This window comes from Lucilia sericata, unplaced genomic scaffold (assembly GCF_015586225.1).
Source record: "Lucilia sericata isolate MDLA Ls3-8-SP2 unplaced genomic scaffold, ASM1558622v1 Contig000058F_arrow, whole genome shotgun sequence".
Taxonomy (NCBI): domain Eukaryota; kingdom Metazoa; phylum Arthropoda; class Insecta; order Diptera; family Calliphoridae; genus Lucilia; species Lucilia sericata.
The window spans coordinates 445,000-466,481 of record NW_023994094.1 but is presented as its reverse complement, the minus strand read 5'-3'; the positions used below and the strand labels follow the sequence as shown (position 1 = coordinate 466,481).

Genomic DNA, 21,482 nt, shown 5'->3' with positions numbered 1-21,482 from the left:
TGCTAAAGCTCTCTCGTTTTTAGCTTAACTCGTAACCCTCTCCTCTCCCCACGTTCTCTATTTCTCCGTTTAAATAACATACAACCTTTTTCATTTCAAAAATTAAGATCAACAAGAGTTTTGGGAACCCTCTTGTGATCATTAAAGCGTGACTGACAACAGTACCAGTACTTTTTCCTGTTAGTTGCTACTATTTTTCTAAAAGGGAAATCCGCTGTAAGTTTTCAGCAAAAAATAAATAAAATTACAACAAAAATGCTAAAAACAAACACATTAATGCGTATGTGTACGTACACACATTCAATCTCCACATTTTAGCGGGCAAAAAAAGCAAAAAACCTATTTTGCCTTAGAATCAATTAAAAAAATATTTATTAATGACAGAGATTATATTAGAATTTTTATAAATGTAAATATCGTCAACTTTTGAATGGAAATTAATTTATGGTAAAAATAAAGTAACTCGTACTTAATATTTCATTTTAGATTTAGAATCAATACAGTTTCAAAATTACTATGAATCGAACTCAGTATACACGTAAGTACTATTGCAAGCCCCCTCCCCCAACAGGAGAAATTTTAGCTGGTCTGCCATGCTCGACTATTACGCAGGACAACAAAAATTTAAAAAAGTCAAAACCCAGAGAGCAAAGTTTATTTAAGACTTTAAAACAGCTTAGAGACGTCTTTTTTAATTTTTAAAATAAAGGCATAACATCTGTAAAAGCTTCTTTCTTCTTCGAGATATGTATATCACGCTGTGCTGCATTTTGGCAAAAGTTGTATGGCCTAAGTGACAAATGAATTTTTCAATTTATTTATAATTTTCAGTATTGAATTTTAACCGATTTTGAAAATTTTTATTCAATTCCTTAGTATTCCGACCTTTTAATATAAATCTGAATCATTTTATAATTTTCATCATTTATTCTTTAAATATGTATAAATACAACTTCCTAAAGTGGAGTTAATCACTTTTGCAAATGTAGTAGATATAAGTAAATAATATTATAGTGAGAAAGCTTAAAGTTGAGACTACACAAAATTTAAATATAAAATTTACAAAAAAAAACAAACAGACAAAACGACTCACTGACTCACTTAGTCACTCTTAAAGATACATAAATAAATATTCATATGTGCAAAAAAAGTTTCATTTCATTAGTCATAGTCGTCCAATAAACTTGAAATTTGTTTATTTGTATTGCAAAATTATGTTTATCACTTCTGTTTTTACACATAAATAATTGCAAACCAACAAATGTATCTACTAGATACATACAATGATACACATATGCATGTATGTATCTAAGTCTGTAAAAAAAAACATTTGAAATAATAAATAACACACATACTAAACTTATATACAAATCTTAACTAAAAACCACAAATAAATAAATATATGAAAACAAGTTTTTTTTTAATTGAAAATAAAGAACGAACGCCTTGTATTTACACATTGAAAACGTTCTCCAATTGGTGGAGCTGATCTAAACAAACAAATAAAATAGTATACAAGAGGTGTTCGTGTATCTGTGTGTTCAATGCGTTTGAATGTAGTTGTTTATTATATTGAATATTCATATTCAGGTTTTAAATGTATGTGAGTGAGTGCTCCATTAACCATCCAAATGTATTACCTAAACCAGAGTGAGAGAGTTATGGTCAAAATGAAGATCAAAAAGTGTGTGTCTGAAAGGTACTCTTAAAAAACAACAAAAGTAAACGCACTTTGGAGATCTGAGTAATACCAATACCTAAAATAAATTTTAGAAAAATTGCACTATATATTTTATATTTATACTAAAAATCCGTAATCCCATAATCACCTACATATATTCTTTGTGGGTGTCGAATATTTACAGATCAATTTCATTCAATTTAAAAAACGTGGGAGGTTCGGAACTAAAGAACATCTTTCCTTCAGTACTGTGTTTATATAATTTTCGCAATATTTTCAGTATTCTTTTGATTTCAGCATATATTTAATGATGTTTCCTGCTGTTATTGATTCTCCTATTCTATTGTTTAAAAGTAGTCGCTTTTGATTCCATTTTGGACATTGGAACAGCAAATGTTCTACCGTTTCCACACTTTGCTCCACATGTCTCACAACATGATGTGTCCCCCAGATTAAACCTATGTAAGTATTGGTTAAGCTACCATGGTTTGTCAAAAATTGCGTCATATAGAAGCCCACATTTCCATGAGTTCTGTCGATCCGCTCCTTGATGTTTGAAATTAGATAGTATGTCCACCTTTCTTTTTCCTCATTTGACCATCTTTCTTGCCACTTTGTCATGGTATTGGATCTTGCGTTTTGTTTTATCTGTGTTTTCCTGAGTTCTAATTCTATAGGACTATAAAGTCTGCTTTCAAGTTGTTTTTGTTGGTTGTATGTATATCTCTTCTCTTTCTTGAGATATACATCCAACAAAAACAACTTGAAGGCAGTCTATCTTATCTATATCTATCTATCTATCTATCTATCTATCCTATCTACTATCTATCTATCTATCTATCTTCTAGCTATCTAGCACTAGCTATCTATCTATCTATTCTCTAGCTAGCGAGCTAGAGCGAACCTATCGACGAGCGATCGACCGAGCTCGACCTCGAGCGACCCTCGACTATCTATCGACAGCAGAGGAGAGAGAGAGAGAGAGAGAAGAGGAGAGAGAGAAGAATAAAGAGAGCGAGCGAGCAGGGATAGCAGGAGAGAGAGAGAATAAGAGAGAGAGAGAGAGAGAGATAGAGAGAGAGAGAGAGAGAGAGCCATCGATACTACTATCTATCTATCTATCTATCTAGCTATCTATTATATATCATTATCTATCTATCATCTAAATCTATCTATCTATCACTAATATCTACTATCTATCTATCTAGCATCTATCTATCTATATATCTATACTATCTATCTATCTATCTATCTATCATCTATCTATCTATATCTATCTATCTATCTATCTATCTATCTATCTATCTATCTATCTATCGATCTATCTAACGGATGAATTACCATGATAACCAACATTAGCTTTTGCTTTACAACCATTGAAGGTTGGTTTGAAATATATGAAGCTTTTAAGCTCGAAGCAGCATTTGGATGGGAGTTCAAATCGTCATCTTTCTATATGTCAAATATTGTGTAAATCAGTTGGATTTATAACTTGTTTATAAAAAATGACCGCAAGAAAAGGACCAACAGATTCGGAAACCTTGACATAAATCGAATCAGTTACTTTTTACAGGAGGTTACATCTACCTAAGATTTTGACAGCACTTTTTTGGGACGTCAAGACAGACGATCGCAACCAAAAAACTTAAAAAATTTATTTTTCCGATTTCAAGAATTGTGCAAATTAAAGAGATTTCCTCCTGTGGTAAAAAAAAAACTAATTACAGTTTGAAAAAATTAAAACAAAAAATCATTACCAATCCTTAAATCAGTTAACAGTTAACATACACACTCTTCAAAACAGGGGTTTTCCTAATAAAAGATAAAAAAAACAAACCACACAATCATAATTAAGCGTCATCAGATAAAAAATATTGGCCGCCACTTTGCTTACGAATATTTTTGAAAACATACATACTTAACTCAAACCAAAAAAAAAGACAACCAGAGGATTTCGGATTTATATGAGCCAAATTAAGCAAAGGTGGCGGCAAGCAATATTAACATGCAATTTGTTGTATTTAACGTTCGGAAAGGCAGGCAAATGAACGAATAACGTTAAAACAAATTCTTTATCGTATCGCATTGAAAATATGCTTGTGGCTATAAAATCAACAAAAAAAGGAAACAGTCAAAGTTTCCAGTCAAACAAACTAATAACTAAACAACTCCTAAAGCTCATGTGTGTGGATTTATACGATATTTGGGATTAAGATTGAAAACTTGTAAACAAATTTGAATGTTTGAATATATTTTATTAATATTTGTAGTAATTTAGGTTGGTTATGAATTTACGTTGTAGTTGTTGTTATTGTTGTTGTCCAAACCAACTGATCTTGCCAGTCAATTGTAATCGCATTAACTTCAAATAAAAATCTTGGCGCACGCGGCTAACAACAAACATTTAGTTAGCATTTTGGCGTATTTTAAACATTTTGCTTTTATTTTGTTGTTTTTATTAGCGCTTGCCAATCCCGTAGGAAGGAAAAGTTGTACAAAAAAAAAAACTTTGTTAGAGGTCAGTTAATCCCCATGTATGTATAGATGTAGATACTTACAAACTTATGTTCCAGGCATAGCAAGAGGTTGGTCCCTGGCGTCATATCAATGAGTATCGAACGCTCCAAAAAAATGATGGGCGTGTGACATTGCTGCCTCTATCTTTGAGCTTTGAGGATGTTTAAACAAATTATTATTGATAAGAATTTGTTTTTTTTTTTCTTCATTTATTCTCTTATTTTTTGTTTAGTTTGCTGAAGGTCTTCAAGCGACAAATATTACACTGAGAATAAATCAAGGATTCTTTAAACATTGAGGTTAAAATTCCTAAATGAAACTTTTGATAACACCCAACAATTTTTAGTTTAGTCTTTAGAGAACTACAGTTTAAATATTCGGGATTTAGTAAAAACAAGATAGAGTGCTATGCCGATTTTAAAACATCTTTTTCCTAGGAAGTGGACTTTATATGGGAGATATATCAATTATGAACCGTATGTATGTAATATATTGGTGTAGAATTTTATCCTGTGCCCCGTTTCTGTAATACTCGCATCGAGAAAATCTGTCGAAAAATTCATGATCATCTTGTGTAAAACAGGGTGAATACAAGAAATTTAAGAAGTTCTTATTAAATTTTAATAAGTACAGTTTAAAAATAATCTGAGTCACACTGTTAAAAACTGGAAGACTATTATATTTTAAGTTTTTTCTCGATTCGAGAAAATTACAGAAACGAGGTACTGATATCAGAGTTAAGGAATATGTAAGTTATTTACTATTAAGTAAATTTCAGAAAAGGGCTTTATCACTATTAGTTCAATAGTTATTTACTATAAAGTGATTTTCGGAAATGGACTATATATGGAAGCTATGATCAATTATGGGCTGATCCGTAGTAATTTGTTATAAAATTAATAATATTTCAATGTTTTTTTTTCAAAATTTCTTCTACATTCTTCCAGTGTAAACCAATAAATCTTATTGCAAAAGGTGCAGTCGGTTAAGGCTTATCAAAGATGAAGCTGGATGGCTGGCTGGTTTGGTTCTGCCTCTTGCTCTCCGTATTGTATCTCTGTGTATGAGTGTGTGTGTGTATGTGTGTCTGCATATAGGAACCACAAATAAAAAACAAACAAAAATCCAAAAAAGAATGAGTAGAGTTCATAGCACAAAGTCAGTCATCATACAAAGCTGTAGTGGATCCCTATTATGTAAGTTCTAAGACACATGATACTATGTCTGTTGATTGTATGAATGCATTTTTTCTTCGATTCTTTTTTTTTTTTTGTCGAAATTTTTGCAGTTGTTCTTGTTGATTTGTAAGATTGTTTTGGACATCTTCATGATTTGTTTCGTTTTTCGTACTGCGGTAGGTTGTTAATAAAAACAATTCTAAAATTTGTTTGTACAAATTGTTAGTTCGAGTTGTATATTAGCTAGTTGGATTGGGAGGGAGTATGTTTGGGTTTGATTTTATCCCAAAGGTGTTAGTTGTTGCAAGAATTCAAAAACCGTTATTAGTTTATTGAACAAAATAGTAAAGGTGGACATTATCTGATAAAAATTACAATTTCCTCTTTATGTAGATAGTACCAATCCTTTTTTTATAAATCATAGAAACATACATATACATACATACATGGAAATTTTAAATCAAAACATTTACATTAATTTAAACGAACAATTATTTTAAAATATTAAAATCGATTTAAAAAACGAAACTCGGCTTCCTTAAAGGGTTCTATAGTTTAAACAAAATGTCCACCTTCTGATTTTTTTCAATTTGCAAAAAGTCGAATTGTTTACTTTACGCATTTTTATACCCTACACCACTATAGAAGGTATTATGATTTTATACTGATATTTGCAAGAACCAAAAAAATTTTATGCCAGTCTGCATAGAATCACTTTCTGAGTCGATTAAGCCTTGTGTGCACATGTAGCACACAAGTTGTTTAAAATCAACTTACATACATATCGGCTTTTTAAATAAAACAGCAAACTTTTTTCGACAAAGTCGATTTACAGAACCCTACATTCTAACTTAACTATATAACGTTCAAAACATTCAAGGACACAGATTTCCAACAACTACATACAGACTAATCCTTTTTGTCTATCCTGAAGTATACTAAAACAAATGACAGATGTTTTTATAATGATTTTCTAGAACCAGCAACAACACATGTAAGAAAAAACGACATGCATTTTGTGTATGTTTAAAAAGGACAACAATGTCAAAATTTACCTGTTGTTTTTGTTGTTGTTTGTTTGCAACAACAACAAACACAAGTTATTTAAAAATGAAAGCAAATTTTCACACAAAATCATCTGGCAGCCTTTGAAGATAAAAACAAAATATGCTGCCACATCTATTTTAGAAATTTAACGCATCCAACAGGGCAACACAAAAACTTTAATTTTTTATTGATTACAAAAAATTTAAACAAAAAATAATTAATTATTAAAAATAACAACACTGTTTAACTACAAAGCAACTAAAACAACAATTTAACAAAGAGCTTTTACAAAAAAAAACATTTATTATAAAAATCTCTTCAATTATGTAAAACAAGCGATTTTTTTAACTCAAAATCAGGCAACTCTATTTATGCGAGTATACAACCCTGTAACGCGTTTCTTTTCTTCTTTTTGTAACACTGTAGTAGTTTGCAAAAAAAAGTAATTTCGTGTAGTCGCATTTTCTATACAACGCAAATATTAAAAGCCGCATTAAATTGCAATTACATTAAAAAAAGCAATAAATAAAGAAGAAATTTAAAAGAAATTCATTCCATTCGTAGTTTTTGTGAAAATATATTGTGTATATCGACAGTAAAAATGGATCTTGGCGGTCCACAAGTATTAACAAACATTTTATCGCCCGAAGAGTTGGAGCAGACACCACAAGGGGTGCAAGATAAATTGAAAAAATATTTGGATGAATTTTTCGATGAATATTGTAAAGATAAAGCAGCGGCCAATCGACTACGTAAGTAATATATTTATAGAAAATCTTAATATTTATAGTTAAGTTAAATAATCGTAAATTTATTACCGGTTAAAAGAAAAAATTGAGACAGCTTTGTTAACCTGTTTCATTTTTTCTTTCTTTCAATGGCGGCGTCTGTCAATCTTTTGTTTGGCAGCGCAGCATAGAAAAGAAGAAACAACAACAAAAAGTGAATTTTGTTTGGCAGAGAAAATGTTGTAGTCATTTTTATGACAAACTGAAATGTGCGCCAAAAGAAATGATAAAAACCACATAATATGGAGTAGGACATGTAATTATTTTCTGCTTATCTTTATTTTTATCAACTTTAGATGACTATGAGCTTAAAGCCGACGAGCTACAGGCTCAAATACAGGACTATGAATTAAAGTTACAAAACTACAACCAAAATGTTACCGAACTTCGTAGTCAATTGGACACGGTGTCCAATGAACGCAAACAACTATTGGAGACCACTAGTTCCTATGAGAGAGAATTGTCCACGTTGCGCAATGAAAAGAAGGCCATAGCAGACGATCGTGATCACTTGTTGAAAGTGATTGAAAGACAAAATAGCGAACTAGAACGCTTGCAACAGGATCTAAAAGCCTACCAACAACAGCTTAAGGCGGCCATTACTGCCAAATGTGAGGCATTAGCTCGCGTAGATGAAATCGAGAGTAAAGAGGTGGCTTTGGATTTCAAGGAACGCCGCATGGAACAGGAACGCGAAATGTTGCACAAACAGATACAAACTCTATCACAGGATCTTAATCGCAATATTTCAGAATTACAAAACATTAGACGAGAAAATACCATGAATACCATGCAATTGGAAGCACGTTTGACCGAGAAGACCGAAGAAGTGAAAATCATACAGGTGCAATGCAATCAGTACAAAGAAACTATTGAACGCTTAACACAAAATATCCAAGAACTGTCCACTAAAATGTTGGGTCAAAGTGAGGAAGCTCAGAAGATGATGGATTTCTATAAGAAAGAATTAGATGCCAAAACGAAGTTGTCCGATCTATACAAGAGCAATTGCGAGGACACTGATATTGAACGCAACGAATTGTCTGCCGCTCTATCCGATCTTAAGCGCATGTTAGCCGAAGCCAGTGACCAATATGGTGAGCTGGAGACCACATTTAAGGCCACCCAACTGAAACACGAACAAGATTTGGAAGAAAAGAACAAAGTTATTGAAGCGCTCAAAGATGAAGTTAAACATGCCAATGAATTGCTCAAGGAACTACAAGATGAAAGTGTAGAAAACGCCATATCAAAATTGGCACCTACCGCCGCAGTGGCTTCACGCTTGATACGTTCCGATATGTCTCTTACCGAACTCTACTCATTGTATGTTAAAGCCACGGAAGAATCAGAAATGCAGAAGCGTGAATTGGCTAGATTGAATCTTCAACTGAAAACTATTCTCAGCGAGCTTAATGAAAATGCTCCCATGGTCAAGAAGCAGGAATTAGAATATGAAAAACTCTTGGAAACTAATAATATTCTAGCCCATCAACGTGATGAATTATTGTCCAAGAAAACCGATATGGAAGAATTGTTAGTTGATGCCCATGCCAAATTGAACCACATGGAAAGAGAGAACAAAAAGCTCAAACATTCACAAACAGATCTCAGTCGCCAGGTCTGTTACTTGCTCAAAGAAATCGAACAATTGCGCATAGGTTTAACAACAGACGGCGCCAACTGTAGTTCTTCACAATGGGGTAATATCACCACCACCGACGATGTCATATCCAAGAAACTGGTAACATTTAACAACATCACAGAACTACAAGAAAACAATCAAAAACTTTTACTGCTCGTCAGAGATCTAAGTACAAAACTTGAAGAAGCTGAGGCTCTTAAGCAGGAATTGGACGAGGCTTCTTATCAAGAGAAACTAGAGAACTACGCCAGTAAATTCCAAAGCATGCAGGACACTTTGAATCAACAAAACAACACCGTAGCCACTTTAGTGTCCAAATGTGAACGTTACAAGAAATTGTACTTCGAATTGCAAAAGAAACTCAACAAACAATCCTCACCAGACGAACTAAGCGACATGGAAGATGATACTATGGGCGGTGAAGAAAATGAAACTCTGAATGTATCAGCCCAATCTCCGGCCGCTAAGAATGCAAAGTCGAAAGAATACGAAAAACGTATACGTGATTTGGAACAACAATTACAAGATGTTAGAGATAACTATAAGACCCTCAAGGAGCAGTATGAGTATTATTCACAGGAAAAGAAAAATAATGAAAAAATACTTAACGAACAGTTTGATTCAATGCGCACTGAGGTTAGAGAACTTACTTCTACTAATTGCAAGTTGGTGTCTACACTGGAATACACCAAAGAGCAAATCAAATTGCAACAGAAGAATATACAGACTTATAAGCAGCAGATACAGGCTTTAGAAGATCGCAATAAAAACTATGAAAATACCATTGTCAAACATGAACAATCTGTACTCTATCTTAAGGACGAAATCATGAAATCGCAGCGCAACCAATCTGCAGCCGAATCAGAGTCCAGTCGTTTAAGGCATGAAAATCGCATACTAAAGGACACTGTTGGACGTTTGCAATCTGAAAAGGAAGCATTTAATCGTGAGCAACAGAGCCAATCGTTACTGCTTAATAATTTAGAACTTATTAAATCCAATTTGGAGAGATCTGAAATGGAAGGCAAAGCCAGACTTGAGCAACGTTTGGATGAAACTGTGCGGGAATTGTCGGCTCAAAGAAGAAGATTCCAGGAGGAAGAAGATCGTTTCCGTGAAACCACCAATGATTTGAAGAGACAAGCTGATTCGGCCAAAAAACTAATGGAAGAGGAAAAGTCCCAAGCAGACAAGTTGCGTCTTGAACTAATCAGCATGCGAGAAGAACTACAAACCAAGGCTCTACAAATCGATGAACTCAGTAAGAAACTTCAAGAAAGTCTTACACCTTCTAAGAACGACAATCCTATTGTATTGGCAAACAAAAAAGCTCGAGAATTTGAAGTCAAATATGAGGAATCGAAAATTGAAATAGAATCCCTCACAGCAAATCTGGCCAAGGCAAAGGAGCATGCCGATCAATACTACAAGATGTCGCAAAGTGCTGAAACCGAAATTAAAAATCTGCATGAAGTTCACACTGAATATGTAGCAAAAACAGAGGCAGAATTGAAAGAACTGCGCACTTCCGAAATGAATCTTAAAAATCGAATTAACGAACTGGAAGCTGATTTACAATTGGCTACTGTTATAGAAGCACCCGTAACGAATAATGCCCCTGCTGAACAGATAAGAAAACTGCAAGATGAACTTAAAGATTCTCTACAAAAAGTAAGTGAATGCAATCGCAATTTACGCACTCTAAGAGCTGAAAATATTACACTGTCAGAAAACCTGAACAGTGTGGAATCTAAATATGCCAATGAAATGATATTACATTCGGCTGATATCCAAGAACTGGGTAAAGTTAAGCAAGAATTGGTGAAGGTAGGTTGTAACGACATAAACAAAAATATTGCAAATAATAAAATTTATTTTATTTTTAGATACAAAGCCAAATCAAAGAACTTACCATGGATAGAGATAGTGCCAAGTCTGCTTTGGAGGATGTCAAGCGTTCGCAAGAAGAAAACATTGCTCTATTACGCAAAGAAAAAGAAGAGTTCGAAAAACGCGTAGAAGATCTAAACTCTTTAAATGCCAATCTTCACGATCAAATCGAAGCTCTATCTTCTAAACTGACCGCCATTAGTCAGTCGGCACCAGCCGGAAATCTCAATGATTCTGCCATGGATACCTCAACTACCGATTTAAGCCGTTCCATGTTGGATGCAGAAGCTGAAAATAAAAATAACGAACAATTATTGCAAATCATAAAGTTCTTACGTAAAGAAAAAGATCTAACCGTGGCTAAAATGGACATATTAAAGGCTGAAAACACAAGACTCTCGTCAGAGTTCACCATCTTACAAAAGAAAAACGAAGAGTTGCAAGATTTCCTTAATCGTGAACGTTCCAAGACCGATACAAATCTTATTTCGGCCTCCAAACATGAGGAAATTTTACGTAAAATCGAAACCTTAAATGCTGTTACCGATAGCAATCGCGTTTTGCGTGAAGAACGCAATGCTCTTACTCAACGTGTTAAGGAGTTAAATGAACGCATTAGTGCTTTAGAGGATGAACTGTTCCCATTGCAAACACAAAATCGTGATCTTAACACCAAGATCGATGAACTTAACTCTGAAAATAGTTCATTGCGTACAGAGGCTATGAGATGGCGTCAAAGAGCAAATGTCTTAGTTGAAAAGAGTAACAAGAATCCCGAAGAATTCAAACGTTTACAGACAGAGCGTGAAAACTTGGCCAAAATGCTAACGGCCGAAAAAGAACAAATCAAATCGCTTAACGAAGAATTGCAGGGAGTTAAGGGTGAGAAGGCGCGCCTTGAAGCAGAATTAGCTTCATTGGAGAGACAGCTTCATGTAATGACCGAAGATAAGAAGAGTTTGAATGCCGATGTCGCCACTATGAAACAAACCAATTCCCGCCTCATGCAAGAGGTCATGGAGTTGAAGAACAAGCTGTTGGCTAAGGAAGAAGCCGTACAAAAGGTCACAGAAGACTTGGAGTCTAAAGAACAATTGCTGCAAGATTCTAAAAATAAGGAAGTTCAAATACGCAAAATCGCCAAACGCTACAAAGATTCTTATTTGGAGTTACTAAACAAAACTCCTGCTTCAGCAGCGGCAGGTGGAGATGCTGCCAACAATACTGCCGGTCAAGATGGCATAGAATTAGGCGGAGCCAATAATAATCCTGAAGCAGCCACAAAAGCCGAGTTGGAACAACAACGTAGCACAATTGAAAGTCTTAATGGCGTCATACGCACCATGCAAGAGGAAAACGAGAAAATACGCAAAGAACATGAAGATCTTAAGACTTCGATAGAAATCGATGAACGCACTAAAACTTTATTGCGTGAGGCTAAAACTCACATTGTTAGCTTGACCGAGTCACGTAATGTGGTCAGCAGTGAATTGGCCGCAACTAAAACTAAATTGCTTCAAAGTACCGAGGCACATGAGGCGGCCATTAATGAAATGAAATCACAGTACGAAGATACTTTGGCTCGTTTGGAGCGTGAGCTGATGGAGCAAAACAATCGCAATAAAGAAGATGTTCAACGTTTGACCAGAGAAAATGAGTCTCTTATAATGCGCATCAATCAGTTAAACCGCCAATTGGGTTTACAACAATCTGCCAAACCCTCCACTTCATCAGTGGCTTCAGAAAAGGGTTCAATATCTGATTCGTCGCCACGAACTGCGAATGTTAAACCCATGTCGGGTACAGCTTCAGTGCAGCAATCGGCCACTGTTACACCCTGGCGTGGCGGAGAAACACCTTTGGCCAGCATTAGACCTATATCAGTGCAAAATACACGTACAGCTGCCATTCTACCCACCAGTCAACAAAGTTCTTCGACTGGCAGTAATGTAGTGGCTGGAACATCGACATCCTCCACCTCTACTTCGTCGACTTCAACACCTTCAAGCACACCCTCTTCTGCAGCGGGCAGTAGCAATACTGCTTTAGTACCGCCACAACAACAGGTACATACCACTGGTAGTGCTTCTTTGGAAACCATGTCTTCATCTCCAACATCATCACACACCGACTACATGCCATCAACCAGCAGTTCAGCCTCTGTAGCAGTTGCCGCTGTTCCACCCATGGGTTCAGCTTCAGCCGCTGAAAGTTCTCAAGAAGCCGAAAGTATCCAGCAACCACAACAGAATGAGCCACAGGCCCATGTTAGTGGCGGTAGTGGCAATCAGGCACAAGTTGTTGCTCTCGTTTCGCCTAGAGTAGAAGGCTCTGCTCAGTCCGCTCCTTCGGTCAATGTACAGCTTATACAAGATCCCAATAATCCACAACCCAGTACTTCGGGATCCACTGGTTGTTCTTCGCATATTGCAGTCAGTAGTCACAATCGGCACACACCGTCCAGCAGCAATGTTACAACTACCCAAGCAGGTTCTTCGGCTGGACACAAACGTCCTAGGGAATTGGAGGGAGAATCGTCCACAACTGCCGATGATTCGGATAAATCATCATCAGCTAAACATCCCAAACGTATGAGAGCGCCAATGCACAGTGCAGAAGCCGCAGTAATGACAGCTGGTGTTTCCGACTCGGGTATTGATGTCGATCAAGTACCAACCTCATCTCAACGCGATCAAGAAGACGATGTTGTCGTTTTAGATTCTGAAGATGATGGCATGGCAGAAGCCGAGGCCGATGAGGGTGGTCCCACCGATGGCGATGGTGAACACGAAGTTTACGAAGACTACGATCAAGATCAAGATATGGACGAAAATGAATGTCCTGAAGTAAATGAGAGCAACTTACGCCACGAAGCTGGTGAAGCCGACAACAATGAAGTAGATGTCGATGAAGATTTAGAAAATCACGGACAATGCTCGTCAGCCGGAGCGGCTGGTCAAGCAGATAATGATCCTTATGCAACTGGTGCCAGTACAAGTGCTGCAGCAGCTGCTGCTATGGCCAAGGCTCATAGCCAACAGGACAATAATCAACAAAGTCAAGCCATCAGCAGTGGCAGTGGAGAATCGCCACAGAGAAAACAGGCTAATACATTGACCAGACAGCAAAAGGCTACACTTATGAAAATGCAACAGGGTGCAGATGTAACAGAGACTTCTGAAATGAGTGGAGCTCGCCGATCTGACAGGTTCGTTATAGACATGTAAGGTGGGGTGGTATGTTCGGCTGGGCCGAGATTTTCACAGATAAATTATTGAACAAATTCTAAATTTTTTTAAAATAATGTTCAAAAAAATTTAAAAAGTATTAAAAAAATAAAGCTAAATAAAAATGAATTATTTTTCGAAAACTAAATTTTGAAAAATGTTTAACAATTTTATTTTTCATCAGTACTGAAATCGTTAGTTCACCACAAGACTCTAAATTTACTTACGGCACCGATAGTGCTTCGTCTAATACTGCACAACAATCTGGTGAACATTCTGCCGAAGATGGACAAGAAAATCAAGGCACTAATGCTGATGAAGGTGGAGAAGCAGCCGCTGGCGGAGAATTTATGTCTGAAGATTATGAGCAAAAGAAAAATGCTGAAGCAACATCGGAAGATAATCAAAAGGACAACATTGAAGAAGCAGTAGAGGGCGATGATGATTTTAATGAAGAAGAAGCTGGTGATTCTGTAGAAGCTTCCGAAAATATTGACAGTGAGAGTAAGTAACGAAGAACAATATGTAAATAGAATATATTCCATAATACAAACACTTTTTTATTGTACATAGGCCATCACAGTAGTGGAGCTACACAATCTGAAATTCAAGATATACAACAAAATCAAATTGAAGCCACTTCAGAAGACAATGAGGGTGCCGATGGCGTTTCTTCAGAGGGAGAAAAACAAGCTGTCGAAGAAGTTGAGGTAAGGTTTTAATCATCAAATAAAAATTTTAGAAAAACATACTAACTTTTATGATTTAATTTAGGAGGAGGGCCGTGAAGCAGAAGCTTCTACCTCACCGTCTATAAATACCCGATCTAAGGCAACAAAAGGCACACCCTCAAATAGAAGACAGAATAGAGGTGGTTTTCAACGTGGCGGTAGTCGTCCCACTCCCATAGTATGGCAAGGTGAGTACTTTAGATGGTAAATCCAAAAGCTATTTTACTAAATAGTATTTTTCTACATTTACTAGATTCCCCAGGCAATTCACGTAATGCTGCCAACAACCAACCGGGCAGCCCTGGACGTGGTGCTTTTGGTAATCAGAGAGGCCAACGCGCTAGACGCATGCGACGACCAGGCGGTGGCAATTTTTCCAATAGAATTTAATTTTAATAAAACTTAATTTAAACATCGGTTCTTTACTTTTTTTCTACAATCAATCATCAAATATTTTTTTGTAAATTGTTTGAAGTGATTTTTCTCTAGTTTTGTAATTATTTGTAAGCGTCCCCCACAAAACATTCATAAATTACTTGGCCCTCCCCTTTTTTTGGTTTCCTATTATTTTCCTTTTTGGACTTAAAAATATTTCTTCATAGATCCTTTAACATTTGCATTGATATAATCGATCGCTTGTTTTTGACACATATTTTAGAATTCACTTTTTTTGTCATACGTATACGTATCCATATTGAATACATACTTAAACTGAACTACATTATATAACATAACCGTCATTTAAGATTCATATTTTTTTCTTTTTTTTAATTATAGAATATAATTAGTTTTAACTCTTCATATATTATAAACTATATAATTAATAATAGAAATACAACATATTCATCTAAAAATACATAAAATATTTCCAAAACATAATAAATTTGATTTTTTTATTTTCTATGGATAACTGGGTGATTTGTGGGAATAACTTTGGATTGTAAATCTGATTCTAAACTTTTTTACCAACTTATCTATAAACTTTGCTCTTTTTCTAGACTCTAGGTACAAAGTATTTGAGAAAGTCCATGTTTAAATTCATGTTTCTAGGTTCAATATTAAAAACTACCAGTTAAAGAATGAAAAAAAAATACCATTAACATATAGATTCTCATTTAATCAGGTCTCTGCATGTTATATTTTATGGTTCAAAGTTCAATATTATAGGAAATACAAAAAGAACCATCTGAAGAACGAAAAATTATCAGAAAATACCTTTTAATAATTAAAAAAGTACCAAAAAGTATGACTTTATAGATTCTTATTTAGTCCAGACTTTAAATATTTAACTTCATGTTTCTAACATTCAACGTTATAGAAAGTTCAAAAAGTAGCAGTTAAGGATCGATAAATATGTACTCATTTATAGATATTCATTTTATTAGCACTCTGCACGATTTAAAGTTTATTAATAGACTTTAATGCACTTGGGACCATAGATATGTAATCTTAGGTTTCTTGGTTCAATATTATAGAAAACTCGAAAAGTGCTAGTTGAACGAGAATGTACCGATAACTATTCCTTAATACCAGAATTCCAAAAATTTTTCATTGAGTTTGAAATAAATCAAATTTCTCGTTTTACTCCCTTTTGGTACTTTTTTCTCCTATAATGATCAAAAAAGTTGCAATATCGTTGTGAGAGCCCTCCATTAAAAAATGGAAAAGTACCAAATATAGTTACAATTTAAAGGTCCTAATATTCAAAAAGTTATTAATTTGTAATTTTCCGTACCGTTATGCATAATTTCAAAAACTTAAGCTTTAAAAAATAGTACCAAAATACAGTTTTTACTCCCAAAAGGGGCCGAATTAAAAAAAAAAAGACCATACACCTGTCCGCTTATTTATTTAAATGAACAATGAAACGTATTACATTGTATATTTTTTTAGTTTAGGATAACTTTTCAATAAATTACAGGATTACAAACCTGTCACAGAATTCCATTGCGATCGAAAGAGGAATTATTTTTCCAAATTCTTTAAAAAAAGTAGAATTGAAATTTGTTTTACTTTAATCAATTTATTTACTATGGTCATATGTTACATGCCTGATAAAACCGTTATAATTGCTTTACAGAGTAACTCCTCACCTAACAAGAGTTTAATAATTACAAACTACTTAAACTCATCTAACACTCAACACCTCTTACTCTACTCCACTCATTTCAAAATGAAACAAAATTTAAATTAACATTTTTTTGATTTTTTAAGTGTTTTTTGTTGTATTTGTTTAAAGATTAAAGAATGTGTAAAAACAAATTAAAAACTTTGTTTTCCTTATAAATGGGTTTTAAAACTAAAACACAAACATCTTATGATCTTGGACGTTCCTTCTTTTCCTTGTACAAGGCCAACAAGGAAACGTTAGCGACCTTGACAACCTTGAAACGTACACCGGGAATATCACCGACGGCGTGACCTTTACGACCGAAACCGGCAACCAAAACTTCATCGTTTTCTTCAATGTAGTTCAAGCTACCATCACGAGGTACGAAAGCGGTGATCTTCTTACCGTTCTTGATCAATTGGACTCTCACGCACTTACGGATAGCAGAGTTAGGCTGTTTGGCTTCAACACCACTGGAATAGAAGGAGAAGAAAATATTATTACAATATTTCATATCAAATCGGAATAAAATATATTTAATTAATTCTTTAGATCGATCATTGGAGATTTGTACTCCCTCCTTCCTCCACTTTGAAGAATTGTGCTGCTTGTTAACTCACAGTATACTCCTGTGATATGATTTGAAATCAAAATAAACAAAAACACAAAAATATACTGCGAGTCAAATCAAGAGCTTAGGCCGGCTTTTAGAATTTCACACACACACACACTCAAACACTTGTAAACATTTTCATCACGAGATACTTACACTTTTTCAAGTACAATACCCTTGGCATGGGAAGCACCACCGAAAGGATTGGCCTTCCATCTTGTACCCAAATGAGCCTTTTTGTAGTCTTTGTCAGCCCAACGTTGATCACGACGGTGGTTGACGTGCTTTCTGGCAGTGCGGAGACCTCTTGGTTTACCTATAAATAAACAAAAACAACAAACAGTTGAAAAAACATGTCAACAAAAAATCAAAGTAACAACAAATACACAGAAAAATTACTAAGCATCTTGCACTATAAAATGTGTACGATTTTCATCCTCCTTCATTCAACATTTCCAAGCTTTTGCACTCTACTTGCACTTAATAATTTCAAAATACACAATATTTACAACATACAAAAGCATTTTTAACATAATTTTCACAATATTATCACTGATGTCGTAGATATTTGAGGTTTTTCATTTAACACATTTTACTCACGAATCTCAGAATGCGGCCTTTTTCATTCCATACGAGACACACACATTACATACATTCACAGACACCGACTTCGTACGCGAAGAGTCAAGTTTTCAGTAGACATTTTCTACAGGGATTTTCCGACAAATTTCTTTAATTATATTTAATTCACTTAGTTTGGACACTGTTTACAACATTTTCACTTATTATTTGATGCATTTTTGTAATTTTCCCGTAAAAATTAAATAATTTTCGTAACTCACCCATAATTTCCAAACTTTCTCAAGCAATGGCGGAAATAAAAGAACGAGATAGAGCCAGCATTATAACCATCTCTGTCTGCAGCGTTGTATAAAAAACAGAAATTTTACAACTGTGCAATATAGGGTTGTATTTTGCGGTGGGAAATTTATGTAAAGGGAAAATTTTATTCGACGAATGTTGCCAGATTATGTGTAAAAAGTTGTGTTTATTGTGAATAGCATTTGTTAATGATGTATTAACAATTTTTTATATTAAAAGTATGAAATTTTGTTAATTTAAAATGATTGATAACACAGTGAGACAAAATAAACGAAAACAGAAATACCTGTAAAGTAATACTATTTTTCAGAAAGATAGATCCGAGCAGAACAAGAGTCTGTATTTAAAATTTGCCAAACTCCTGTAAAATATTAAGATACGGGGAAAACCCTGGTATTCGTACTTTCAAGCATTTATAAATCAGTTACATAGTTGAATCTCAACCGATTTTAAGTTTCACAAGGGATTTAGAAAGTAGAAGCTGAGGCCTTTATAATGCCATATATGTAGTTTAAATAATCTAGAGAAATATATGAATATATAGGAACCGTACTATTTATTAATGTATTGGAAAACTATGTCTAAATCGATTAACAATTGACTAAGTTATTGCTCTTTTTCTTAATACAAAATTGTTTAGAGGCTGATTTTCTGAAAGATACTTTATATGGTGGATAGGGTTAAATATGGGTCTATCCTCATAACATTTGGTGCAAGGATTTATGTTTATATAAAAGTTATTTATACTGAATTTCATCGTTTATTCGGCTGTCCCGAATCTTATAAATAAAAAGTACCAGAAAGTCAACAAAAAAAAGTACCAAAAGTCTGATGAATGTCTGATTTTATGATTCCAGATTCAATAATTCAGAAAATCAGAAAAGTATAACGAAAATAACGAAAAAGTACCAGAAAGATCATTTTTATAGATGTTTCAAAGTTTAATATTAAAAAAAAGATTAAAAAAGTTTAGTCTTGTAAATTTTCATTCCATCAGGATTCTATATGTATGATTTTTTGTTTATATGTTTAAAAATTCAGAAAATCAAAAAAGCATTTTCTGTATGAAGAAGCTTCCCTTTTATAAAGTTTTATTCAATCAATATAGGGCGTGTTTAATTTTGCGTTTAATATTATAAAAGATTTAAAAACGTACCAGTTGAAGAACAAAAGGTACTAAAAAAAAACTCTTATAGATTTTTATTCCATTAGGATCTTATATGTCTGATTATATGTTTCTAGGTTCAATATTTCAGAAAAACAAAAAAGTACTAGTTGAAGAACGAAAAAGTACCAAAAATCCTTTTCTACAGATTTTCATTCACTCAGAACTCTGAATGTTTAATTTGATGTTTCTAGGTTCAATATTATAGTAAATTCAAAAAGTACTTTTTAAAAACGAAAAAGTATCAAAAAGTACACTCTTAAAGGTTTTCATATATTATAGAAAACTTAAAAAGTTGTTTTCCCATCCTTGCTTAATTTCAGAGGTTATCTCTGATTTTTGCTCATATTACCTTTATCTATGGACTAATTTTGGTGATTTTTATATAGTGACCTTTTCGAGAACATGTCTGATAGAATTATTAAAGATTTGGATCTCACAGATATCTGGAGTCTTCTGAAAAGTAAACAAAAAAATCATAAATATGGCATCCCAATTCCTAACCCCTTAATATACACTGTGAAAAAAGCTATTGGTTCTTTTTATTTCTTAGTTTTTATACTTTTGATAAGATTTAAGTTAAAATCTTTGAAGAGCCTTGTGTTGGCTTCTTATAAAATCATATGAGTAAAAACAACAACAATTATTATATCACATGAAATTAATATTTAATAACTTTAAAAAATGTTTAAGTTTTTATTTTTTTCTCGTTGTTAGTTGCCGACAGAAACTTTTTTTATTAAAGAGATTAGTGTTTATCAGCCGAACCTAAGTATGTAAGTTTTGAAAAAAACAAAAAATGCAGTAGTAGCAGAATTAATGATAATGGGTTTAAAAACCACGTTAAAATTAAAATAAAAAATGGAGCAAAACAGAAAATTTTAGAACAAAAGACTTAACAATGAGATCTAGAAAGCTGGTACCTAGTATATGGCGGAAAAATTTACTATTAATCCGGCAAAACATGGTAATGAATTGTATTTACTGAAGAATTTACATTTCAATGGCTGCTACATACCGCCTGCATTACTTAGAAGAAGTTTAGTAATGACTTACAAATAACTATACATATTTTGTTTTCGAAAGTTTATGCAAATGAAGCTGTTTTTTCCCCTCAAAAACCAAACTACTTGCTTAAATCCTTTTTTGCCGTCGATTGTAGTAAGTAGTAACCTAACTCCCTACTTGTAAGCGAGCGCGGTAAGAACTTGCATCCAATGTCATCACTGCGTTAAAATATGTAATGACTTAAAATGCTATTGTATAAGTAAATTGTAAAATTTTAACCAATGCAAGTTTTTGCTGGGAATATTTAAAAAAAAAGAATCTGTATAAAGTTTTGAAACAAAAACATGTGTATATGAAACCACTGTACTGTTATTGGCATGTTAGGAGAAGTAGAGATGAAATATTAGTTGTTTGTTATTAAAAATTGGCCAAATCAATATTTTGCCAATGACACCATTAATAAATATTTATTTGTAAACGAACCCACTGTGCGATCTTTAGCATCCTTCAGTTTAAGAAGCAATATAAGGGTTAAATAAAGGTCAAAATCTAAGCAAAACTAATTTGCAAATTGTATTTATATTTCAAGAAACCATTTTGCAGTCAATACAATTAATATTTCGGCTAAAAGGTGCTTGCAGTAATTGCCAACTAGTTAGTTTTGAAATCAAAATTCCAACATTTTTAATTCATAAACATTATTTACCAAAACGGAAGAAACAACATTTAATGGCAAAATAATGAATAAATAAACACAGACACATAATAAAAAGCAAAAAGAAATAACAACAAGAATAAGATGAGAATTGAAATAAACAAAAAAAAAAAAATAAAAAAGTCAAGAGAATTTACTGCTACAAAAACTACATACAAGCAACAAAAAAAAAGAAAATACAAATTTTAGTTTTTATGGTGAAATGAACAGTACGAATTAATCTTGAAAAACAAAAACAACAAAATGGAAATAGCATAAATTTAATCCGAACGACGACCAACCAAC

General features: G+C 33.7%; 2 protein-coding genes across 2 annotated transcripts; one reads left to right on the top strand and one right to left on the bottom strand.

Annotated features, from left to right (window-relative positions):
* Positions 1–6,835: 6,835 nt before the first annotated feature.
* Positions 6,836–15,122, top strand: LOC119616144 (nucleoprotein TPR). The gene is made up of 7 exons (XM_037972401.1): positions 6,836–7,175; positions 7,508–10,683; positions 10,743–13,954; positions 14,158–14,477; positions 14,547–14,683; positions 14,748–14,892; positions 14,958–15,122. The coding sequence occupies exons 1-7, from the start codon at positions 7,025–7,027 to the stop codon at positions 15,092–15,094; spliced, it is 7,278 nt and encodes a 2,425-aa protein (XP_037828329.1). The 5' UTR covers positions 6,836–7,024; the 3' UTR covers positions 15,095–15,122.
* A 1,772-nt stretch (positions 15,123–16,894) lies between these two features.
* LOC119616141 (40S ribosomal protein S23) lies at positions 16,895–18,353 on the bottom strand. The gene is made up of 3 exons (XM_037972391.1): positions 18,270–18,353; positions 17,584–17,743; positions 16,895–17,287 (listed from the first exon to the last, which is right to left on the bottom strand). Exons 1-3 carry the CDS (start codon positions 18,271–18,273, stop codon positions 17,020–17,022), a joined length of 432 nt encoding a protein of 143 aa, XP_037828319.1. The 5' UTR covers positions 18,274–18,353; the 3' UTR covers positions 16,895–17,019.
* Between the last annotated feature and the right edge of the window lie 3,129 nt (positions 18,354–21,482).